The sequence below is a fragment of the Aquarana catesbeiana genome, linkage group LG04 (genome assembly GCF_042186555.1).
Source record: "Aquarana catesbeiana isolate 2022-GZ linkage group LG04, ASM4218655v1, whole genome shotgun sequence".
Taxonomy (NCBI): domain Eukaryota; kingdom Metazoa; phylum Chordata; class Amphibia; order Anura; family Ranidae; genus Aquarana; species Aquarana catesbeiana.
Window position 1 is genome coordinate 186767517 of NC_133327.1, and position 27925 is coordinate 186795441.

At 40.0% G+C, this 27925-nt stretch overlaps 2 protein-coding genes across 6 annotated transcripts in view; one reads left to right on the forward strand and one right to left on the reverse strand.

Annotated features, from left to right (window-relative positions):
- MED12L (mediator complex subunit 12L) overlaps positions 1-27925 on the forward strand; it is a 777103-nt gene that overhangs the window by 447374 nt on the left and 301804 nt on the right. The gene's annotated exons all lie outside the window — the stretch shown is intronic.
- P2RY12 (purinergic receptor P2Y12) overlaps positions 23664-27925 on the reverse strand; it is a 50650-nt gene continuing 46388 nt past the window's right edge. The window contains exon 3 of the mRNA XM_073625998.1: positions 23664-25503. Within this exon, the coding sequence (XP_073482099.1) occupies positions 24461-25503 (1043 nt within the window). The 3' untranslated portion in view covers positions 23664-24460. The remainder of the gene's footprint in view (positions 25504-27925) is intronic.

Consider the following 27925-nt stretch of genomic DNA (forward strand, 5'->3'; position numbering starts at 1 on the left):
CAAAAACCCGCTACAAAACAAAGGGAGAACGAAGATTTGCAGTCCAAGGACCACGGCTATGGAACGCTCTACCTACTCACATTCGCATGGAAGAAAACCATCAGGCCTTCAGAAAGAAACTCAAGACCTACCTCTTCTAAGAAGCTTGACAACACAGGACGGATCCAGCGCCTTGAGGCGATTCAGTTCGCAACTGCAGCGCTATACAAATCATTAATTCATTCATTCATTCATACACTGTATTCTACATTACACACGCCTGCACTATACACACTGTATTGTTCATTACACACACCTGCACTATATACTCTGTATTGTACATTACACACGCCTGCACTATACACACTGTATTGTACATTACACACACCTGCACTATACACACTGTATTGTACATTACACACACCTGCACTATATACCCTGTATTGTACATTACACACACCTGCACTATATACTCTGTATTGTACATTACACACGCCTGCACTATATACACTGTATTGTACATTACACACACCTGCACTATATAAACTGTATTGTACATTACACACGCCTGCACTATATACACTGTATTGTACATTACACACACCTGCACTATACACACTGTATTGTACATTATACACACCTGCACTATATACACCATATTGTACATTACACACACCTGCACTATGTACACTGTATTGTACATTACACACGCCTGCACTATATACACTGTATTGTACATTACACACACCTGCACTATATACACCATATTGTACATTACACACACCTGCACTATGTACACTGTATTGTACATTACACACGCCTGCACTATATACACTGTATTGTACATTACACACACCTGCACTATACACACTGTATTGTACATTACACACACCTGCACTACATATACACCATATTGTACATTACACACACCTGCACTATATACACTATTGTACATTACACACACCTGCACTATATACACTATATTGTACATTACACATGCCTGCACTATATACACTGTATTGTACATTACACACGCCTGCACTATATACACTGTATTGTACATTACACACGCCTGCACTATATACACTGTATTGTACATTACACACGCCTGCACTATATACACTGTATTGTACATTACACACATCTGCACTATATACACTGTATTGTACATTACACACGCCTGCACTATATACACTGTATTGTACATTACACACACCTGCACTATATACACTGTATTGTACATTACACACACCTGCACTATATACACCGTATTGTACATTACACACACCTGCACTATATACACCATATTGTACATTACACACGCCTGCACTATATACACCGTATTGTACATTACACACATCTGCACTATATACACGGTATTGTACATTACACACGCCTGCACTATATACACTGTATTGTACATTACACACACCTGCACTATATACACTGTATTGTACATTACACACAACTGCACTATATACACTGTATTGTACATTACACACACCTGCACTATATACACTGTATTGTACATTACACACGCCTGCACTATATACACTGTATTGTACATTACACACACCTGCACTATATACACCATATTGTACATTACACACACCTGCACTATGTACACTGTATTGTACATTACACACGCCTGCACTATATACACTGTATTGTACATTACACACACCTGCACTATACACACTGTATTGTACATTACACACATCTGCACTATATACACTGTATTGTACATTACACACACCTGCACTATACACACTGTATTGTACATTACACACGCCTGCACTATATACACTGTATTGTACATTACACACACCTGCACTATATACACTGTATTGTACATTACACACGCCTGCACTATATACACTGTATTGTACATTACACACACCTGCACTATACACACTGTATTGTACATTACACACGCCTGCACTATATACACTGTATTGTACATTACACACACCTGCACTATATACACCATATTGTACATTACACACACCTGCACTATGTACACTGTATTGTACATTACACACGCCTGCACTATATACACTGTATTGTACATTACACACACCTGCACTATACACACTGTATTGTACATTACACACATCTGCACTATATACACTGTATTGTACATTACACACGACTGCACTATATACACTGTATTGTACATTACACACGACTGCACTATATACACTGTATTGTACATTACACACATCTGCACTATATACACTGTATTGTACATTACACACACCTGCACTATATACACCATATTGTACATTACACACACCTGCACTATGTACACTGTTTTGTACATTACACACGCCTGCACTATATACACTGTATTGTACATTACACACACCTGCACTATACACACTGTATTGTACATTACACACATCTGCACTATATACACTGTATTGTACATTACACACACCTGCACTATGTACACTGTATTGTACATTACACACGACTGCACTATATACACTGTATTGTACATTACACACATCTGCACTATATACACTGTATTGTACATTACACACACCTGCACTATATACACCATATTGTACATTACACACACCTGCACTATATACACTGTATTGTACATTACACACACCTGCACTATATACACCGTATTGTACATTACACACACCTGCACTATATACACTGTATTGTACATTACACACACCTGCACTATATACACTGTATTGTACATTACACATGCCTGCACTATATACACTGTATTGTACATTACACACGCCTGCACTATATATACTGTATTGTACATTACACACACCTGCACTATATACACTGTATTGTACATTACACACACCTGCACTATATACACTGTATTGTACATTACACACACCTGCACTATATACACTGTATTGTACATTACACACACCTGCACTATATACACTGTATTGTACATTACACACTCCTGCACTATATACACTGTATTGTACATTACACACGCCTGCACTACATACACTGTATTGTACGTTACACACAACTGCACTATATACACTGTATTGTACATTACACACGCCTGCACTATATACACTGTATTGTACATTACACACTCCTGCACTATATACACTGTATTGTACATTACACACGCCTGCACTATATACACTGTATTGTACGTTACACACAACTGCACTATATACACTGTATTGTACATTACACACACCTGCACTATATACACTGTATTGTACATTACACACACCTGCACTATATACACTGTATTGTACATTACACACTCCTGCACTATATACACTGTATTGTACATTACACACACCTGCACTATATACACTGTATTGTACGTTACACACAACTGCACTATATACACTGTATTGTACGTTACACACACCTGCACTATATACACTGTATTGTACATTACACACACCTGCACTATATACACTGTATTGTACATTACACACACCTGCACTATATACACTGTATTGTACATTACACACACCTGCACTATATGCAGTTGGCTACACCCACTGTTCACGCTGCGTGTGCTGCATTACTACTCCCCTAGGGCACACAGAGGTGTCCCAGGTATTTTACAATCTCATAGTGTATACTACAAAAAAAATTCCAAGCCCCGCTGAAGTGTTTGGATTTGGCTCGAAGAAAAGGTAGCACCCCATAGTGGACATGTTTTTTGCAGCCTGTCTGCAACCAGCCTAAGCATGCTTTTTTCGTTCTCATGATGATGTCTGTGATTTAGTGCAATGCCAAGACTAGACAGTTCAGAACAGTTGGCCTAGAAGGGGAAAACGTTGTAAAATCACACAGTTAGAACATTTTTGTCTTTGAATGCATATGGAAAAAATAAAGGTTTCTTTGTGTTTCTACAGTTCTTTTTCATTTAGAATCCCATGTTTTATATTAATGAAAAAATTGATTTCTCATGATTTTTTGTGGGAAAGGAAATTGTCATTTTAATTTGCAATGACACATCACAGAAACTTTAGAAAGGAGAGTTCATTTCATTAGAAAGGAGAGTCCTTGTAAAGTTAGTTTTCTTTTTCATCACAAAATACAGTTTTCTTTTTACACTCATTACATCTGTTTGCTGTCAATGGAGTGCCCTCTGCTGGAAGCAAAGCATAAGACAGACATTGATTTTTAATCCTCTAAGCCCCGTTCACACCTGTGCGAATTAGATGTGGCTTACACCGTATCCAATTTGCAGGACATTTTAAAATGCATTCATTTGAATGTATCTGGTTCACATATGTGCGTTGCATTCGCACTGCGCATTGCCCAAAAAAGTGTGCGTTTTCTGGGCATTGCGGTCAGAATTACAAGCACATTATCTTATATGGGAACGCTGAATCTGATTCGCAGATGCATTCCGTTCTGAACATGAATTCTCTCCTTCTCCTCACCACACCCTCTCCCCCCCTCCCTGCTCACTCATCCGCAGCTACAACAGAGAAGAACCGCTGAACAGCTTTTGTCTCTCTTCGCAGAGAAAACGGAGCTGGAATTCGCACCGCACATGTGTGAACCCAGCCTAAACCAGTGTTTCTCAACTCCAGTCCTCAAGGCGCCCCAACAGGTCATGTTTTCAGGCTCTCCATTATTTTGCACTGGTGATTTATGCCTTAGTAATTACCATAGCCGTTTCATCTGCGGGAAATGCAGAAAGCATAACCTGTTGGGGCGCCTTGAGAGCTGGAGTTGAGAAACATTGATCTAGACTAGACTGATGCAAGCTTCAAAGAGCAGGCAAACTTCACTTTTCTGAGACCCTGTTTAGCTTTACAATAGTTATTTTGTTTCATGTAAATATCTGCAGTATAATACTTCATTAACTGCTTGCTGACCAGCTGCCGTCATTATACTATGGCAGGTCGCCATGATCCCGTGAACTGTCGTAGCTGTACATCAGCCTCTTTAAGTGGTATAGCTGGCGCGTGTGCGCCGCTGCACTGTGGGGGTGCCGATGCGTGTGACCAGTGGTTGCGATGATCGCCGGCCATGCGCCTTTGCGGACACGAGAGCCAGAACAAGGATGTGTCTGTGTAAACACACAAATTCAGGTTCTGTGATGAGAGGAGAGGCAGATTGTGAGTTCCTACTAGCTAGGAACAATGATCTGTCATCTCCTCCAGTCACTCCCACCCCCCCACAGTTAGAAAACACAGTCAGGGAACACAGTTAACCCCTTACTCGCCCCCTAGTGTTAACCCTTTCCCTGCCAGTGACATTTACACAGTAATCAGTGCATTTTTATGGCACTGATTGCTGTATAGTTGTCAATGGTCCCAACTATGTGTCAAAAGTGTCCAATCTGTCCGCCAAAATGTCGCAGTTCTGATAAAAATCGCATGATCGCCACCATTACTAGTAAAAAAAAAAAAATAATAATAAAAATGCCATCCCCTATTTTGTAGACGCTATAACTTTTGCGCAAACCAATCAATATATGCTTATTGCAGTTTTTATTACCAAAAATATGTAGAAGAATACATATTGGCCTAAACTGAGGGAAAAAAAGCTTTTTTTTTTAAAAAAAAAAAAAAAGGGGGATATTAATTATAGCAAAAAGTACAAAATATTGTGTTTTTTTTTTTTCAAAATTGGCGCTCTTTTTATTCTTTATATCGCCAAAAATAAAAACCGTAGAGATGATCAAATACCACCAAAAGAAAGCTCTATTTGTGGGAAAAAAAGGACGTCAATTTTGTTTGGGTACAGCGTCGCACGACCGCGCTATTGTCAGTTAAAGCGACGCAGTGCCGTATCGCAAAAAATGGCCCGGTCATTGAGCAGCCAAATCTTCTGGGGCTGAAGTGGTTAATAAGTGATACGTCGAAACCTTTCCCGAAAGAAAAATAAATGTTGCCATTGTTGTTTCTAATTCTACAAATGCTAGTTGTCCTGTTATCCCTCTGGTTTCAATACTTTGAGTCACTAACCCAGAACATGTATCCAGATTAGAACTTCTGACTTTGTTGTGACTTTCCTGGTCTGCATACTTATTTCAGGTAGGTGGCTCAAGGTATTGGTAGGTATTGAATGTAAGGCACGAATAAAAAACAATAGTGTAGCACTCAAATTACAGTGAAAAGGAAAACCTTTAAAAATGTATACAGTACATGGATATATGAAATAATAAAATTGAATAAGGTAATATAACATAACATATTAGTCCACCTTGATTGAGTGAACCACAATAGTGTGGTTAAAAGTCAACAATGGTGAATAATTGCAATAATAAATCTTGAAAAGTGCGTGATAATGAAGTGCAGTCAGGAGAAGTAAGGTTGGCACGCTTACCAGATAAGATGGACGCATGCACCGTATAGCACATGGGTCAAACAGGCATGATGAGGGATTGGCCTCAATGGAGTATTCTGTGAATGGAGCAGTAAGTGGAAGGTAGACACCAAGGAACTGATGATCACACTTCAAACAAACAAACTCTAAAATATGCAGCAGATGTTAGATCATCCCATTGCATTGGACATGGAAGACAAATGAATCCACATAGTGTAATTCCGTAAGATCTTTTATTTTAAAAAAGAGGGGTTCATAATTTTTAAAATAAAAGATCTTATGGAATTACACTATGTGGATTCATTTGTCTTCCATGTCCGATGCTAATGGGATGATCTAATATCTGCCGCATATTTTGGTGCTTGTTTGAAGCCATTCACAGAATACTCCATTGAGGCCAATTCCTCATGATGCCTGTTTGACCCATGTGCTATATGGTACATGCTTCCATCCTATCTGGTAAGCGTGCCAACCTTACTTCTCCTGACTGCACTTCATTATCAAGCACTTTTCAAGATTTATTATTGCATTTATTCACCCTTGTTGACTTTTAGTCACACCATTATGGTTCACTCAATCAAGATGGACTAATATGTTATGTATGTATATATATACATTATTATACAGTAGCTATATTATGTATGTATATTACCTTTTTCAATTTTATTATTTCATATATCCAAGTATACATTTTTACATTTTTTCCTTTTCACTGTAATCTGAGTGCTACACTATTGTTTTTTTATTCGTGTTTCACTTTGTGTCTAGTGGAGTGTTGGCTGCTCACCCATTTTATTTTTCCTATACACAATTTTTTCTCCTTTTTTATTGAATGTAAGGCAACTAGCATTTATAGGTTTTGACTGGAGAAAAATATATTAGTTAAAACCAGGGCTTTTTTTTTCAATGGGAACATGGGGGAATGGAGTTCCGGCACCTCCAGCACTGCATATATGTAATGGCAAGGGGTTCTGGGGTGTGCTGCAGGGTCTATTGATGCTGGCTGCTGGTGAATCTATTGTAGTTGGATCTGTTGTTGCTGGGGAGGGCTATTGTTGCTGAGGGGTATGTCTCAGGTTGCTGGGGGGGTCAGTTGTTGCTAGGATGGATCTTCTGTTGAGGAAGAGGTATATTGTTGCCGGCTGCTGGAGGGTCTATTGATGCTCGCTGTGGGGAGACCTGTTGTTGCTGCAGAGGGTCTATTGTTGCTGGGGGGAGGGGCGGGGGGTATATTTTTGCGGGCTGAAGGGCAGACAGGTTGAGGGGTTCCAGTGGGTTTGCTTAATTCAGAGAAAACTGTTTTTTCAGTTTCCTCATCAGTTGGTAAACCCAGTTTGGAACCTGGAGCCAGAGATTTGGGAGGGATTCGGGAGGGATGAAATCTCCAATCCTGGGTCTGTATTTTGTAAATAACTGACATGCTGATTGTGCAGGTGTGCGCTGTTTTTTTTTTGTAGAGCCAGGAATATAGGGTTCTGGATTCCACTTCAGCAGACAGAGGAGGTTTCTGCCCAGGAGGGCTCTACCTAGGTTAGACACGTTGTAGCCAGAGCAGCAAGGGGCTACTAGGTATGTGCACTGAGTTGTGTATGAAGATGGTCTGTAGGAGACAGACAAAAGGCATAAAGGATAAGGCCAGAGCAGGAGTATTGCATGTGTAAGCCAGATTGAATGTGGATTTCTTTGGATGGAAATGCTGAAAACCCCTGCGAGGGAAACCCGTGATTTGATTTCTTGAACTGTCTTTTAATAAAATTGGGCAAGAAAATACCTTAATATGCAAGTTCTCACGGTACATATTTTAATTTTTTTGCTTGTTTTGGTTACAACAAAAGAGTATAATTTTAAAAGTACATTGTTTTACCAAAATTATTGGGACACCTGCCTTTACACGCACATGAACTTTAATGGTATCCCAGGCTTAGTCCGTAGGGTTCAATATTGCACCCTTTGCAGCTATAACAGCTTCAACTCTTCTGGGAAGGCTGTCCACAAGGTTTAGGAGTGTGTCTATGGGAATGTTAGACCATTCTTCCAGAAGTGAAGAATGTTTGCAGTTTCTGCTCTAAACCTTGTGGACGGCCTTCTCAGAAGAGTTGAAGCTGTTATAGCTGCAAAGGGTGGGCTAACTCTATATTAAACCCTACGGACTAAGACTGGGATGCCATTAAAGTTCATGTAAAGTTTGGTAACACTATGTTACCAAAATACTTTTGGTAACATAGTGTATGTTTATTAGTCAGATAAGTGTAAAATATTTTAGTTTTACGTAGTCTTCTGTCTGGCCAGCAGATAGAATTCATCTCCTTTTCACATTTTTAGCAATTTGACTTGTTGCTTTGTTTATCTGCCTTAATATATGGATGAGCTACGGGTTCAGGTCGGCGAATGGTTCGAACCAAACTGCAGCTATGCAAGGTTTGCCAAGCAGTAAAACGAAATGGCTAGATTTGACCCGTTTGTCTACTCCTAACCCTTGCCTGCTGCTGCAGCTGAAATTTGTTTATTTTTTGGGTGCATCACTATCACCACAAGAAGAAAGACCTCCTGGGCTGCCCACTGGGTTATTTCACCTAGTAAACAAACCAGGGGGTATCCTGTGTAATTTTAATCACCAAATTTGGTCAATGACATCAGGCAACATCATCGGCTAGCTTCTTTTTATTCACCTGCAAACCCAGGAGCTGACGATTGCATTGATTTTCCTGCAGCGGAAGGATTGTTGTGCATAGGTTTTGTGTTTTTGTCGGCGGTTCATCATGCTTGCCGGAGGATCTACATTGCTGGATGAGGACAATGGATTGACAAAATGGGAGATTTGTTGTTTTCTTTTTTTTTTTTTTCCTTTTGATTTTTTTTTTTAATCTTAATGTACTGTGTATGTTTATTTGATATGTTCCTTTTTAGTGTGAATGAGTGAAAAGCAGTACTACGCACCCTTTATTCATTTATGTAAGAGGGTGGGGGCTGGATATCTGGGGGATTCCAGTTAAACCCCCTCCCTCTGCAGACTCCCACATCCCCTTGCAATCAATATAGGAACAAGGTGCTTTGTCAGTGGGGGGACCCTTTGCAAGGCTCCCTCCCTATGTTGAGGGCATGTGGTCTGGTATGGTTTAGGAGGGGGTAATGCATGCCTACTGCCCCTCTGTTTCCTGACCATCCAGGCTGCATGCTTGGATAAGAGTCTTATATGGATTTTAGTGGGGCCCTGGCCATTTTTATCTGTTTTTTTGTGTGGGGTCCCCCTGAAAATGAATACCAGACCCTAATTAAGGAAAGGTCTGTTATGGATTTGGGGGGGCCCACTGAGTTTTTATTTTGTGTAGGGACCCCCTTAAAATCCATACCAGAGTTTTTGCATTGTACTCCATGGCAGCGCCCAGATACAGTAGCTATGGCCTTTTTTACTAAAAGTTTTCAAATTGGCTTTGAAAATTGCCAGAAAAGAATTAAAATATTTGACTTCTATAAACTAGAATAGAGTTTGGTCTCAGTGTTCAGGGCTTGCAGGTTTTTTTTTCTGTAGGCCTCCAGCTAATTGAACTTTGCTTGGTTTGCTCATCACTAGCTGCATGTCAGCGATTACAAACCAGGGAAGTTCATACAGTAAAAGCCATACCTCCTTGTGGGGTTCTTGTGAAAATGGTTAATCTTTTCCATCCATGTGGTGGACCACCGACTAGTGATGAAGAGGTTCCACTCTAACATCTGACAACAGAACACAAAACATATCTTAAAGGGATGTGGTAATTGTTACACCCAAGGTTTTCAACCAGCGTTGACAGCTGCTGCAGCTCAAGTTCCAGAACCCATGCTAGTTTCAGAGCATTGCACACCTGTGCAACATCATACACAGTGATGGGTCTACATTGGATCTAGAGCAGCTTTTTTGATTTGGCCAATGGCAGGCTTACACCATTGGCTTGGAATGTCATCTGAGACAGGTAAGCCAAAATGCTAGGTTCTCTTTGATATGTGAACATTTTAATAAAGGCTTTTCTTTATGCTTTGATTTATATAAAGCTTACATGTCAATACAGGCATATATTAACCACCTTAAAAGAGGCTCTGAGAGCCACATCAAAGGCAATTTAAAGTGGTTGTATACCCTAATTTGTCATTTTTACCTACAGGTTAGCCTATAGTAAGGCTTACCTGTAGGTAAAATTAATATCTCCTAAACTTGTACGGTTTAGGAGATATTCCCTTTGCATGCAGCCGCTGACGTCAGCGGCGCACGCTCTCTGAATGCCCGACTGAAGGTCCGGCAGACGCTGCTGGACCTTGCCGAGAAGAAGACTCCCACGCGCATCCGCGGGAGTGATGTCACCGCGGCTCCGGCCACTCACAGAGCTGGAGCCGCGAACCCGGAAGAAACGCTGAGGGCAAGATGTCAGCTCCCTTGGCGTGGACCGGGCAAATACGGTGGCTTTGATCTAAGGTAAGTATTTCATAATGAGCTAGTATGCGGTGCATACTAGCTCATTATGCCTTTGCCTTGCAGGGTTTTTTTTTTTTTTTCCTTTTTTAGATGTGCGGGTATACAACCTATGTATTGCTCCTGAGCCACTGATTTGGAAAATACTGTGTATGTTTTTTGGATGTTCAAGTATATGTGAAAGAGATCATCTTAATGGAAATAACATTATCAATAGATTTGATTCCATGAACCAGCTTTTCGCAACCACATTCTGTGGAACCCCATGATTCCTCCAAAGGTTACTAGGGATGCCTTGAGCAATTTTTTACTCTAAGAACAGTAACCACTGACACCAGTGATCTTTTGCTATCTCCAAAAGACATACTGATAGATTAATTGGCTCCTGTCTAAATTGGCCCTAGTATGAGTATGTATGAATGTGAGTTACAGACCTTAGATTGTAAGATCCTTGAGGTCAGGAACTGATGTAGGAGCACGCATGCTCAGAATGTGCGCTCCTCCCCACTCTCTCACTATCCAGAAGTGATGTGTCCAGCCGCCCCTGAGCCGAATCTGAGAACCAGGAAGCGTTGGGAGCCACCAGCGCCGCCGGGAACATCAGCTGCCTCTCCACCTGCGAGGTGACCGCCTTCCCCCAGGAGTGGATGAACTTCCTATACCATTTCACATGCGCTGTAATCTCTACAATCTTGTGAGTTTAAAATCATCTGTCCTATATTAAAATGTTTTTATCACACTGCACTTAGATGGCGCTGCTCTCTTCTTTGTTTTTGACTGTCTACAGAGCCCCTTCTAGCTTGTTATGAGCCAGCAGCCATCAAGAGTCAGCCCATCTGTGACCATCTACACACCTTTTGCATTTGAACTTTCATGCATGGACTCCCCACTATAGACAGTAGATTAATTGCCCATTTTTCTCTATTTGAGCTGACAGAGCGCACATGAACATTTGTAGAAAAAAGACTGAGTGGTCCATCGGGTCTGCTGTGTTTTTTTGTTTTTTTTATACACGATTTGTATTTTTTTTTTTTTTGTGGTGTCTTTTTTCTTTTTTGTTGACTTTTTTGTCTGACTATAGATTTATGTGTGTCCCAAGCAAGTTTGAAGCCTTTTACTGTTGAGTGGCTCACTACTTCTGCTGGAAGTTTATTACAAGCATCTACAACTATCCTTTCAGTAAAATAATACTTTCTAAGATCAGTTTTGAATTTTCCTACAGTTAGTGTGGGGGGTCATGTTCCTGTGTTCTTGATTTTGGTTTCGTATTGATGTGAATGTGCAATATATATGTAAAGTGCTGCGTAAATTGACGGTGCTAAATACGGTAATTTACCTGTAATAAATAATAATACCTGTAAGATGGTATTCTTCCCATTGATCATTACTAAAATGGATATTCCTCCCACTGACCACCAAGTGTAATTAATCATTATACAGTATTTAATATAAATAATAAGCTGTCCATTTTGGGCTGTAGTGATGTGCAGCAGAGGACAGTGTAATGCTCGTTATACCACATCACATAGTTCCCTTTTTTTCTTTTTTTGTGACTTTATTTGAAGTGCACAAAGAGACACTTCATTCATGTCAACGCACAGCAGCACTGTTTTGTGCTTTTTTTGCAATGACATATGGTGCCATCCAGTGGGTTGTGATAAAATGTAGCATGTCTGGATTGCAGTGAGAATGGGGCACAAGGAAAACAATTGTTTTCTGTGTGCCCCATCATTGACTGGCATTCTTTCTCTGCAGAAAAACACCAGTCACTGCTTAGTATGAATGGACCCTTATGTATGGTAATGTTATAGAACATTGTTTCCTTTAATAGTTTGTAAGTAAACACAAAATCTTGAATAAACCGCTGCTCCAAATGAACATCCGATGCTAGTCACATGACCAGATGCTGAGCCATCAGTCATGTGTATTTATTCAAAGATCTTAGAGGACAGACCTTCTTGAACACACCACACGTGTCTGCTGTTTTAAAAGATAACCTAGACAGAGAGATCAAATGTGAAAGTAGACCAGGCTGCATGGAGTTGTAATTATAGGTCTGAATGGTAGTAATAATAATAGGATGGAAAAAACATTAAGGAAAGTATATATTGTTTGAGGAAAAAAACTGACAACCATCTTAACTCTATAAACTTTGTTGTCTAAACCTGCTTTGTCAATGGTCTTAATTATCAACTTGTCGCCATTTAGATACTCTAGCCTTCCTCAGTTTTGTAAGAGTAATGCCCCGTACACACGATCAGAAATTCCGCCAGCAAAAGTCGGATGTGAGCTTTTGGTGAGAAATTCCGACCATATGTATGCTCCATCGGACTTTTGCTGGCAGAATTCCAGCCAGCAAAAGATTGAGAGCAGGTCCTCTATTTTTCGGTCGGAAAAAGTTCCTATCCGAAAATGCGTTTGTCTGTATGCAATTTGGACGCGCAAAAAATCACGCATGCTCGGAAACAATTCGACGCATGCTCGGAAGCATTGAACTTCATTTTTTCGGCTCGTCGTAGTGTTGTACATCACCGCGTTCTTGACAGTTAAAAGTTCAGACAACTTTTGTGTGACCGTGTGTATGCAAGCCAAGCTTGAGCAGAACTCCGTGGGAAAAACCATCCAAGTTTTTTCTGACAGAATTTCTGATCATGTGTATGGGGCATTAGTTATTGTTCTATTCAGATCCTCTTTCAACTGTTTAGTGAAGCTAAGATCAATTTGATATAAATAATGCTATCAATGTGTGATCATGTTTGGTTTCAAATTATTTATTTACATGGGCCAGCTATACTTGTTCAACATCTACCGGTGCCTCTCAAAAAATTAGAATATCATCAAAAAGTAATTTATTTTAGTAATTCAAATCAAAAAGTGATATTCATATATTATATAGCTTCTTTACACACAGAGTGATATATTTCAAGAATTTCTTTCTTTTAATTTTGATTATTATGGCGTACAGCTAGTAAAAACCCCAAATTTAGTATTTCAGAAAATTAGAATATTGTGAAAAAGTTAAACATTGTAGACTCATGGTGTCACACTCTAATCAGCTAATTAACTCAAAACACCTGTAAAGCATCCTGAGCCTTTAAATGGTCTCTCAGTCTGGTTCAGTAGGTTACATAATCATGGGGAAAACTGCTGACTTGACAGTTATCCAGAAGACAGTCATTGACATATTAAGTGGAAGTTGAGTGGAAGGATAAAGTATGGTAGAAAAAGGTGCACAAGCAGAATGAATAACCGCAGCCTTGAGAGGATTGTGAAGCAAAGCTTATTCAAGAATTTGAGGGGAATTCACAAGGAGTGGACTACGGCTGATGTCAGTACTTCAAGAGCAACCACACGCAGACATATTCAGGATATGGGCTACAACTGCCACTCCTGAACCAGAGACAAAGTCAGAAGCGTCTTACCTGGGCTAAGGAGAAAAAGGATTGGTCCAAAGTCCTCATTTTGCATTTCATTTGGAGATCAAGGTCTCAGAGATGGAGGAAGAGTGGAGAGGCACAGAATCCAAGTTGCATGAGGTCCAGTGTGAAGTTTCCACAGTAGTGATGATTTGGGGAGCCATGTCATCTGCTGGTGTTGGTCCACTGTGTTTTATCAAGTCCAAAGTCAGTGCAGCTCTTTACCAGGAAATTCTAAAGCACTTCATGCTTCCCTCTGCTGACCAGCTTTATGGAGAAGCTGATTTTATTTTCCAGCAGGACTTGGCACCTGCCCACACTGCCAAAAGAACCAATACCTGGTTTAATGATCATGGTATTACTGTGCTTGATTGGCCCGCAAACTCACCTGACCTGAACCCCATAGAGAATCTGTGGGGTATTGTCAAGAGGAAGATGAGGGACACCAGACCCAACAATGCAGATGAGCTGAAGGCCGCTATCAAAGCAACCTGGACTTCCATAACACCTCAGCAGTGCCACAGCCTGATCGCCTCCATACCACGCCGCATTGATGCAATAATTCAGGCAAAAGGTCCCCGTCCAAGTATTGAGTGCATACTATACTGTACATTGACATACTTTTCACTATTAAAAATAATTTTTAATGGTGTTATGTAATATTCTAATTTTCTGAGATACCGTATTTTGGGTTTTCACTAGCTGTAGGCCATAATCATCAAAATGAAAAGAAAAAAAAATGCTTGAAGTCTATCAGTCTGTGTGTAATGAATCTATATAATATGAGTTTCACTTTTTGAATTGAATTACTGAATTACTGAAATAAATTAACTTTTTCATGATATTCAAATTTTTTGAGATGCACCTGTATATACATAGTGGTAGCTCCTTCTCACAATACAAGTCTTATGCCCTCTACACACGAGCGGAATTTCCGTCGGAAAAATCTTGGAGGGCTTTTCCGACGCAATTCCGCTCAAGCTCGGCTTGCATATACATGGTCACACAAAAGTTCTCTGAACTTTCGACCGTCAAGAACGCGGTGACGTACAACACTACGATGAGCCGAGAAAATGAAGTTCAATGCTTCCGAGCATGCGTCGAATTGTTTCCAAGCATGCGTGTTTTTTTGCGCGTCGGAATTGCATACAGATGAACGCATTTTCGGATAGGAACTTTTTCCGACTGAAATATAGAGAACCTGTTCTCAATCTTTTGCTGGCGGGAATTCCACCAGCAAAAGTCTGATGGAGCATACACACGGTCGCAATTTCCGACCAAATGCTCTCATCAGAGTTTTGCTGGTGGCATTTCCGATCGTGTGTACGGGGCATTATGGTTGTTGATTTACTAAAGGCAAATAGGTGGTCTACTTTACAAAGGAATTGTCAGTTTGCAAGGGATTTTTCCCTTAGCTTAGTGAAAGAGATGAAGCTCTGCAGAAATGTATCATCCAATCAGGTGTAAGCAAAAATACATCTTTTTATTTTCCTTGCACGTGTTTATGAATTATTTGTAAAATTAATTTTCATCATATTCACTAAGCCAAGGGAACATTCCCTTGCATAGCAAACATCCTATTTGCCTATGAAGCTCAAAACACATGTAAAACGAGATATTTGCATTTACTATTTAACGCACAAAAACAATATACAATATCACATATGTGCAAGGCCTAACTATTGGACAGTTATTATTTCTTCCCACAGTAGGACAACTCATCTGGGAATTGTTCATTAAATGTGGTCAGGGTTTTCTTTTGACAAATCCAAAGCAATTAGATCAAGACACTTTACTGATGAAAAGCGTCTGATGGTTCTATGTGTGGTGGAGGTGAAAGGACATAATGGACTTGGCTCGTTCCTCTTCTGGCACCCAAGTCTTGGCTCTAAAATAAAAGCTGTTGCTGCAATCGTTTTTCCAACAGTAAAGGATAATTATAGAACAATGAAGTCATGTGTGCTGTCGAGCGGAAGTTGGCAAATAGTTTTTAAAATTTTGTTCATCATCACAGTAAGTTAGATAAAGAAATACTGTTGTTTAATAAATAAAACAGATAGATATTACTTAGGAGAATGTGTGTATTTAAATGTGCTTGAGGTAAGCACTGATATGTAGTACAAGTACTAGTGTTAGCAGGCCAGATTTGTTTTTCCCTTTCTATAAACCAATGTGTTGTGTTCCCCATGCCCCATTCAAGTAGACTGACCAGCCTCAGAACACTTAAAGGCTGATATCTAAAAGTATAGTAAAAGTGGTGCCCTGGTTAGTTTGCTTCTAAGACCCTTAGTGGGTGAACTATTCTTAGTATATAGTACACTGTTCCACCAACATCTGACAGGTAAGATGGCAGTCTGGATCCTTCTAGTCTACCTGGGAATGTGTTACACCGCTGGTAGCTCATGTGGATTTAGGCTACAGCCTATGTTGGCTATATAGAAATCCAGCACTAACTGTTGGTGCTTGGGCTAGCCCAGGGAGTTTATTTAAGGCTAGTGTTCAGGGAATTGTGTATCAGACTATCCTTCCCTATTTGTCATATGGACTACTACTGAGTAGATCTAAAAGTAAATATGAAGTGCTATTACATGCTGAATAGAGTTACAATCCAAATCAATGGAAGTATACTGACGTATTTTAGGCTAGGTTCACAACTGCGCACCTGTTCCCCCAGTCGCAACCACCCGCACAGACAAAAGTGACTAGGAGTTCCAGGGAGCAGCACATCAAGTCAGGACCTGCTGTATGACAGTAAATAGCAGTCTCAGCCTGGACCCCGCCAGGCCATGCCCCCAATGTGTTGCACTCCGGCCACCAGAAGAACACCATGGGGATGGAGTCTCCAGGTGGAAGGGGGCTGTTAAATGCATCATTGGCCACCATTCAGTGAAAGAATAAATAGCAGGTGTGTGAAGTGGCTGTGAAGGAGATTTCTCATCAATATTGTTTTTAAGAGTTAGTAGAGGGGGTGGGGTAGAATATTTACATTTTAGCCTTATCATCACACTCCTGCATGTGTTTCTTTACACACAGCTTGCAGGAGGCTTACCTTTTAAGACTTCTTTACAACCAGATCTTCTATGGTTGCTCTGTGTATGCACTTCCTTAAACACACAACCTCTATGACCAGCCCTTCACAACCACTTCACACACCTGATATTCATTCTTTCACTGAGTAGTGGATGATGATGCATTTACCCGTCCCTTTCCACCTGGAGACTCCATCCCCATAAGTAAACCCCGGTGGGTGGAGCAAAGCCCGCTGGAGGCAAATCCTGGTGTGGGTCCAGGCTGAGATGGCCTTTTACTATTATGAAGCAGGTCTTGACTTGATGTGCAGCTCCCAGGACACCTAATCACTCTTTGCCATTGCCTGGAGCATAGACACGCTCCCTTACTGGCCAGCACTTACAGCGGTGGGCACAGGACTTCATTCCCATACATCCTGAGTGGCTCACACACATGCAGTATCTCACAAAAGTGAGTACACCCCTCAATTTTTTGTAAATATTCTATTATATCTTTTCATGTGACAACACTGAAGAAATGACACTTTGCTACAATGTAAAGTAGTGAGTGTACAGCTTGTATATATTACAATATTTTGGTGGCCACCGTTATTTTCCAGCACTGCATTAACCCTCTTGGGCATGGAGTTCATAAGAGCTTCACAGGTTGTCACTGGAGTCCTCTTTTACTCCTTCATGATGACATCACAGAGCTGGTGGATTTTGCGCTCCTCCACTTTCCGTTTGAGGATGCCCCACAGATGCTCAATAGGGTTTAGGGCTAGAGACATGCTTGGCCAGTCCATCATCTTTACCCTCAGCTTCTTTAGCAAGGCACTGGTCATCTTGGAGGTGTGTTTGGGGTCGTTATCATGTTGGAATACTGCCCTGCGATCCAGTCTCCGAAGGGAGGGGATCATGCTCAGCTTCTATATGTCACAGTACATGTTGGCATTCATGGTTCCCTCAATGAATTGTAGCTCCCCAGTGCCGACAGCACTCTTGCAGCCCCAGGCCATGACACTCCCACCACCATGCTTGACTGTAGGCAAGACACACTTGTCTTTGTACTCCTCACCTGGTTGCCGCCACACACGCTTGACACCATCTGGACCAAATACGTTTATCTTGGTTTCATCAGACCACAGGACATGGTTCCAGTAATCCATGTCCTTAGTCTGCTTGTCTTCAGCTAACTGTTTGTGGGCTTTCTTGTACATCATCTTTAGAAGAGGCTTCCTTCTGGGATGACAGACGTGCAGGCCAATTTTATGCAGCGTGCGGTGTATGGTCTGAGCACTGACAGGCTTACCCCATACCCCTTCAACCTCTGCAGTAATGCTGGCAGAACTCATACGTCTATTTCCCAAAGACAACCTCTGGATATGACACTGGACATGTGCACTCAACTTCTTTGGTCAACCATAGCGAGGCCTGTTCTGAGTGGATCCTGTCCTGTTAAACCACTATATGGTCTTGGCTACCGTGCTGCAGCTCAGTTTCAGGGTCTTGGCAAACTCATTATAGCCTAGGCCATCTTTATGTAGAGCAACAATTCTTTTTTTCAGATCATCAGAGAGTTCTTTGCCATGAGGTGCCAAGTTAAACTTATAGTGACCAGTATGAGAAAGTGAGAACGATAACACCAAATTTAGCACACCAGCTCCCCATTCACACCGGAGACCTTGTAGCACTAATGAACCAGGGAGGGAAAATGGCTAATTGGGCCCAATTTGGACATTTTTTTACTTAGGGGTGTACTCACTTTTATTGCCAGTGGTTTAGACATTAGTGGCTGTGTGTTGAGTTATTTTGAGGGGACAGCAAATTTACACTTTTATACAAGCTGAACACTCACTACTTTACATTGTAACAAAGTGTAATTTCTTCAGTGTTGTCACATGAAAAGATATAATAAAATATTTAGAAAAATGTGAGGGGTGTACTCACTTTTGTGAGATACTGTATCCTTGGTTTGCACCCGCATAGAAAACTGCGCTGGATGTGGGCGGGCGCCATTATTCATATATCGAGGTTCGTAGAGTCGCGTCAATGTGAACCTAGATTTAAACAATTGAAATAATGTTTTCTTACAAAAAAAACTTAGAGCATTGGTCATGTATATCCCTGTTTCACAGCAGCCATATTTGGTACCTGTCTTCTTCAGGGTACATTCACACCAGATGCTGCGTTACAATTCAATGGCTTGTGTGTTGGGATCATCTATTGGCCACCACATAATGCAAGGCAGTGCATTTCATTACTCCTGTGTGCTGGAAAAATGTATGGCTTGCCATACTGTGCTTCTTTTTAGCGTACACCACTGTAACATGGTGGTGTGAACTGGCCAGGTAGCAAGCAGACAAGACATTTTGTCTTGCAGTGGGACTGTGCTGAAATAGCCGCCTAATGCAGTCATACCTCACCTGGTTTGAATCTACCTTCAAAGACAGTCAATGATTGTGATAGTTTTCTTCAGAGGTTAAGATAGAGATAGCTTTCTTTCATCGCTTGCATCATATACTCAGTAAAGATGGTTTGAATTCCAGTAAAAGATCATTTATGGGAATCTTTTATGATGTTCTTTGTGGATCACTTTTTTCTTATATGGTAATGTTGGTAAAGAACACTTCCTCAGATCTTAATTATTTTGCACTGCAATACCGCATGTATTCCTTAAACATGTTTAGGACCCCATATTCTCTTTGCATTTAAAGTGAATCTGATTGTGCCAAAATGTTTTATAAGGTAAGTATAATGTTGAAGTGAAGGCAGCTTGTGATACTTTTGTACAAATGGTTCACTGTGTCCCATTGGTGCTCCCTTGTATCCCAGGTCCAGGCTGTACACGGGTCTTGACTTCTGCCTCCCTGCTAACACCATTACTAGTACCAGTGTTAGCAGGGCCAGGTTTGAGATGAATCTCTTCCCTCTTTCAGAACTAGGAAAGTGTTAATATGACCCATGAGGTTTAGAGACAATTTAAAGTGGAACTTTAGTCAGAAAATTAAGTCCTGCTAGCTCACTTCAGCCTGGACCTTTTTGCAGATATAGCTGTGTAAAACATTAAAAATAAGTGTCTATACCTTTTTAAAATCCAACAATACTCTGTCTCACCCTGCTCCGCACATGCTCAGTTACTATATATTTCCAAGCATTTTTAGGCGCTGCCGAGTTTGTAGAGGCCTATAGGCTGACAGCCTTAAAGCAAAATTAAACCCGCCTATCCGTTACAGTCAAGGAAGTTGCTTCTGTTTTATCTGCAACTGCCACGGTGCTGCACATGTGATCAGTTATGACACCAGCCATTTGATGTTTTGACAGTTTGGTTGAGGACACAAGCAAATGAGACAGTTAGCAATCCCAGCATTCCAGGAATGTAAGTGTTTTTCCAAACAGTTAAATTGATGGGTTTAGTCCCGCTTTATGATTTACTGCTGTTCAGGGGCTCTGGGCTTCAGCAAAATGGCAGCCTCCAGCAAGAAGAAATAGGAGCAATGCTGGAGGCAATTTACAGCACAATCATTTTGGTAGAATAATTATTAATGTGGAATTTGTGTTCCTTGCTAAAGAACATTATTTTTTTTTATATAACTTGTTATGGGTAAAGTTCCACTTTAAGTCATAATTTTATTTTATCTCTAGAGCATCCCTTACTGCCTTCAGGTAACTGAGCCTGCATTACTCAATATCCCAACAACTGAACCACCCTATAATATTCAAGTTATGTTGACTGTCTTTGCTTTTTAAAGCCCCTGTACTGAAATTTGACCTTCCCAACCTATCATGAAATCAATTGGTTGAGTCCACTTGTTTCTCATTTTACCAGATCTATGTATGTTGAGGAAACCAGGCTTTGGAATTACAGGGTAAAAAGTGATGAGGATCATTATGTTATTCTGGCAAGCGGATCTTCCAAAAACAAAACAAAGACACATATACGCCGCTATTCTTGTGGCTTATTTATTGCTGAACATTGTGTTTTTGAAGTTTTTCCAACATTTATGAGTGTAAATATTTATACTGTTTTCAGTAACACATACTGCTATGTACACATAACATAACATTCCACTGTCAGCCACTGCACACTGTTTTTCTTCCGAGTTTATTTATATACATATAATAATAGGGGCAGCTGGCTTTTTATAAGGCAGTGGTGTATATGACCAGGAGAGATTAAAACTGCTGCTTTGACATCAATGGTGCATACTGCCAGTTTTAAGTAGCACAGATGTGTAAAGCAAAAGCATAGTGTCTATTTAGGAAATATAAAGCCCATCCCTTGGGGATTAGTGTTAGACAGGGGCACTGAAGCAGAATACAGCTATAGAGCACCTTAGTGTCTTTGGGTCGAGGGGTACTGTATGTAGGCTCACCTCTCTTCCAGGAGGAATTAAAGCCCTAGATAGTTTTGGCACCTCTCTATTCTGGGAGGAATCAAAGCTCTAGATAGTTTTGGCACCTCTCTATTCTGGGAGGAATCAAAGCTCTAGATAGTTTTGGCACATCTCTCTTCCAGGAGGAATCAAAGCCCAAAAATGGGAAAAACATGCTTTGCATGACCCTATCTTTCCTAGACATTCTGACACCAAGGCCAGTAAGGGGATATTTTCAGTTTTTTTCACTATTCCTGCACTTTAGTCTTTATTTAGTAAGAAGGGACTCTGTATGAGCCGGCAGCCGTCTACAGTCAGCTTACCTGAGACCACTATTAGTTCTTGTGCTGCACATGAACTTTCACAATGGACTCCCTTTGAAAGAGAGTTTCTAATTACCCACTCTCTCTCCATCAAGCTGAAAGAGCACACATGAGTACAGTATATGTACTTTTTCCTATTATTTAGCAAGAGTTTCAGGCTGGGTTCACACTATTGCGAAGTGGATGCGGGTTTCTCCGCATTCAATTTGCATGTCAGGAGCTTGTGACTGGCTCTCAATGGTTCACACAGCTCCGGGACGACTGCGGAGCGAATTGCACAGGAGTCCTGTGTGCCTTCTGGTCTGTTTCAGGTCCAAATTCAGCCAAAAATTTGGACCAGAATTGGACCTAAAATGGTGAACAGAGACTCACCAGACCCCTGCTGTGAGCCACTCCGCACAGAGATGTGAACCCAGCCTTAATATTTTATTCACATCTGCATATTGTTTTTCTCATATACAAGTTTTTGATGAAATGATGAACATTTTTTACATGCTTTGCGCTCCCTTTCTCTCTCTTGTTGTTAGTTTTACCATAAGGTAGGAGAAAAAATCTTGTTAGATATTCTGTAATTTATGCTTACTACTAATAGCAGCAATAGCATGCAATTCCAGGCTGAAGTTAGAAAAGCCAGCAGACTACTATTATGATTTAAAAATGGTATTAACTCAAGTGATAAAGCTATAATTCCACCACCCTCAAAAATACTGGTCCGGCCTCATCTTGCCTCATCATTCAGCTTTAGCCACCAACTAGGACTTGACAGAATTCAGAGAGGGGAAATTAATTTATTAAAGGGAATGGAGGACCTAAGCTCTGAGGAAAGGATACATAAAATAAACGTATTATCCTTTGAGAAGATGTGCTTTTGTGGGAAAATAATTCAATATCTACATTTCACAATGGTGACTACAGTATTAGGAATTAACTGTTTAATCTAAGGATTTTGGAGAAGACATGTGGCCTCAACATGAATTTGGACTAATTGGTTTAATCTTAGACTGCTCAAGTGATTCTGTCAGAGTAGTACACATCTGGAACTCCCTTCCACAGAGCATAGTCAACTTATAAAGAAACTTGTAGAAGAATTTCTCAGCTATTACAATATACAGGGGTAAGGGAATCTGTAACGGCATGTACATACACACATATAGTTTAAACTGGATAGACCTGTGCCTCTATTAAACCTTACCAACTTTGTAACTATATGTAATTCCTTTAAAGCGGTATTAAACCCAAAACCAAAAATGTAATATATTGCAGCTTACCAATCATAAGATGCAGTGGCTGTATTATTTTTCTTTTCTTTTGCTTTTTTCCCTTCTGTTTTCACCTGGTGATCTGGCCAGTAACACCCCACTGTATGTTTGAGACACAACTCTGGAGGAATGAGCAGAGGAAGCATAGCAGGCAGCAGCATTGTCAGTATAGGGAGAGGGCAGTGTTAAATGTATTAGCATACTTAGAACCACTAACAAAGTGAAGCCAAACTTCAGCTCACACTTTATAGGCAGTTACAGAAAACCATTTTTTTCCTTGCTGGACCAATATATGCATGAATAAATAAAAGCTGGTGATTTTAATCACCCAGTGTTAAGTCATTTGACTCTTCCATGTAAACTGATACATTCTGCTGGAGAGCTTGTGCTGTGAAAAACAACAGACATGCTGGCTGCATTACCAGATGAAAATAGAAGAAACAATGGCTTAAAAAGGAAAATAATAAAGCCATCACAACTAATAATTAGTAAGCTGAAATATAATAAATGTTTGCTTTTGGGTTTAATACTACTTTAATTAAATCTTTATTACCAAAACAATTTGGAAGTCTTTTATTGCTAATATTGCTCGTAGTCAGTTCCCAAAATGTACAAATATATCACAAAAACATATGCATGTATTTACAAAGCATGTAGCAACTTGTTGAAGCTCGACATGGTCCCCAGATCAATATTTACAACCAGAATATTCTGTTGTTAAAGCAGAGTTCCACCCAAAAATGGAACTTCCGCTTTAAGGGAAGGGGACCCCCTGACATGCCACATTTGGCATGTCATTTTTTTTGTGGGGGGAGCCGGTACCCTCATTTTAGAGGGTCCCAGCTCCCACTTCCTCCCGGCGCACCGCGGCATAAGAAGGGAGATCACCTCTCCCCCCTCCCTCCCGGCAATAATCTGGGACACGTCACAGGTCCCAGTTGATTGCCCGGCCAGCCACGGCCACGGCTCGCGCATGCGCAGTGGGTGCCCACAGTTACAATGTCGGCGCCGCAGAGAGGATCGGGGCTTTGTTGCCCTGCATCGCTGGATCCCAGGACAGGTAAGTGTCTGATTATTAAAAGTCAGCAGCTGCAGTATTCGTAGCTGCTGACTTTTATTTATTTATTTTTTTAAGCAGAACTCCGCTTTAAGGGGTTCTTGAAGTTAGCATGAAACTATTTCAAGAGTGGTGCTTTTAGTGGGTTATGTCGGTGTAGTGACTTTTTTTTTATTGATAGGCTCACTTTAAAGCAAACCTGTTGAACCATATGAGGCACAAGCAAACACATCTGTCTAACAAATGTAGTTAAAATGCAGCTCTAGGTCCTATATTCAGCAGCAAACTTCAAATTCTGCTAAATTCTAGTTTCTGCTTTGTTTATATCATATTGCCGTGATGCTTTAACCCTTGTAGATAAAGAGAGACAGGCCTGCCTCTTCTTCAAAATAGTATTAAGTGAATTTCGGAATGACCTGCAGAGAAAGAAGTAGATGAAAGGGTCCAGACATGCATTTAAAGAAGAAAAGAATAATGTACTCTCTTTAACGTAGAAGAGAGTATTCTGTGCTGAACACATGAACACATCCCGTGTCTGACTTATCGTGTATGGGATCCGAGCAAAGTGATACGGGACAAAACACACAAAGAATATACCAATAATAATAAAAACTTTTACATTCACTCTTTTTCTGGATTTGCATGGTTCCCTTCGTGTTCTTTTAAAGGACTGAAAAAGCTTTCTGGTTATAAGAAGGTAACACACCACTATGACAGCAAAAGTAACCCAGAAAATAATCTGACATATGAAGCTCACAGTTTCATGCCAAATCCGGCCAAAATCAGACTTGAGGTTTATACAGTTCCTCACGTTTTTTTGTGTCATTGCCTTGTTGGTTAAAATCATATTCGGTAATGAGAGAGTAAACATTATTATCCATATTGCAGCTGACAAGATCTTGGCAGAACGTGGGTTTGTTGTACAAGAGTTATTGAATGGTCTTGCAGTTTTTTTATATCGATCTATAGTTATTAGACCAAGGAAAATGATGCTGATGTACATTGTAAAGTAGAACACCACTGAGGTAAAGCGACAAGCAAACCCCTTTAAAGTCCAGAGCCCAAGTCCAGCATCACCAAGAATCTTGAATGGGAATGTCATAATCATCAGAGAGTCAGAAATCACAGAGTTCTTTAGAAAAATGATGAAGTTTGATTTGCTTGGTAACTGAAAAAACACAACAATTGCCAAACCATTCATTATTGTCCCAGCAATGAAGAGAAATGAATAAAGAACAGGAAAAAGGACTTGGTTGATACGGTTGTCTCTAGAGCAATTCAAATTCTTAGCTAAATTTGTAACGTTGTGTAGTTTAAATTCTATTATGAGTTCTCCGAATCCTACAATAGAAAGAAAACAGTTATGTAGTTAAACATAGTGTAAGCCCATAATATGCAATCCTGTTGGAGCACAAAACTATTCCTTATTATAGAATGATTGCTAGATTTGCCTTTTATGTTTTATTTTTCATGTTTAATTGAGATTTGTAAAAAGTTTGTCAGATATTAAAGAATCGGACAGAATTTGCAGCAAAATAAGTTTTATAGCACAGGTTGCCAGTATTAGAACATATTGACATTATAATTAGACATGTGCACTGTCAAAAAACTTGTTCGTCTTCGTTACATTCGTTTTTTAGTTTTTATTTCCGAAATTCGGAAATGCGGAAATTCGAAAATTCTGAAGTTGTGAATTCGGAAATTCGAAAAATTTGGAATTCGTGAATTCGGAAATTTTGTAAATTCAGAAATTCTGAAATTTCAAAAATTCGGAATATGTAAATTCGGAAATTCGGAAATTAGAAAATCCGAAAATTAGAAAGGAACATCCGAAAATCCAAACATTTGAAATAATAACTAACTAACTAACTAATAATAACTATTAAATTATAGGTATTGGAATTTCCTTTCAAATTTGGCTGTGAGTGAACGTAACCAATACAAATTTATCTGAAGTTACGAATTATCCAAAATAAAGAATACCACATCTAAACAAATGGAACGGAATGAAATTTCCGAATTTTTTCGAATTTCTGAATTTTTAGAATTTCGAATTTCCGGATTTTTTGATTTCCGAAATTTCGAGATTTCGAATTTCCGAATAGTCAGAATTTCGAAAATTCGGAAATTCGGATATTTCCAAATTAACAATTTTGTCTAAATCCGTTAAAAAACTAATTTGGAGCTAAACGAATTGCACATGTCTAATTATCATGGACCAGTCTTCAAAGTCTTGGTTAGAGTGCAGCATAAATACTGTACATACTGGTCATGTAGGCCATTAAATATTGATGTGCAGTTCTGTTCCAGGTGACTTTCATTAAAATCGAAATACAAGATGAACACATACAGTATGTAGATTTTGCTGAATGTAGATTATGGGTCTGCATCATCATGAAACCATTAAAAAGAGGATAGGTACTGGCCATTAAAATAATGTCAGGATGTTTGAAAGCGTGCCATGATAAAGACAGTGGGTAATAATGTTAACTATTGCCAGAGTCTCTTCTGACCTTAGTGCATGCAGTGGGCTGTGGATCGTAATAAATACAAATCTTGCGAGCTGCCAATAATATATTAGACTGAAAGCCTTGAAAGAAGCATCTCATTGATGCAAGGAAATGTAATAATGCCTTTCAGCTGCTGACACCAGCCACACTCCCATATGTTGTGTTTATATCAAGCAATTACAGTGCCTTGAAAAAGTATTCATACCCCTTGAAATTTTCCACATTTTGTCATGTTACAACCAAAAGCATAATGTATTTTATTGGGATTTTATGTGATAGACCAATACAAAGTGGCACATAAATGTGAAGTGGAAGGAAAATGATAAGTGGTTTTCAACATTTTTTACAAATAAATCTGTGAAAAGTGTGGAGTGCATTTGTATTCAGCCCCCCTGAGTCAATACTTTGTAGAACCACCTTTCGCTGCAATTACAGCTGCAAGTCTTTTTGGGTATGTCTCTACCAGCTTTGCACATCTAGAGAGTAAAATGTTTGCCCATTCATCTTTGCAAAATAGCTCAAGCTCTGTCAGATTGGATGGAGAGCGTCTGTGAACAGCAATTTTCAAGTCTTGCCACAGATTCTCAATTGGATTTAGGTCTGGACTTTAAATGGGTCATTCTAACACATTAATATGCTTTGCTCTAAACCATCCCATTGTAGTTCTGGCTGTATGTTTAGTGTGCTGCTGGAATGGAGAAACTCCGCCCCAGTAATTTTCAAATTCTCAGATGTTAAAGTGCATGTGTGCAATAATGTTCCAAAAAGTGACTCTTGTGAAGAAAAATTTAGTTCAGTAAGAGGGTGACTTTACACACATGCTCCCCTTCCCCGTGTGGCTGCGCTCACCTCAAGCTGTGTGACCGCACAACTAAGTTTGGTCTACATAAGCTGCTGAACCACTCCTGGGCTCTGAATTAAGAAGTTTTAAGCAGGATCCCACGGTTATATCCACAGAGGAAATCCAAAATGTTAAAATATAAAAAAGAGGCTGGATAGTGTATTATCGTTTGTAAGTTTTTTTATATGCTATTTTTTAATTTTTAAGCTATATGGAAGTGCCTGAGGATACACAGAGTCCGTTAACCTTGAGCCCAATGATGGTTCTACTGCTTGTCTGACCAAACTTAACTGTGCGGTCGCATCCCCTGATGAGCACAATCACACAGGGGGGAGCATGTGTGAAAAGTAACCAAGAGTTTAATTCTGAAGCACTATCACCAGTCACTGAGGAATTTTTTTTGGAAGCACTA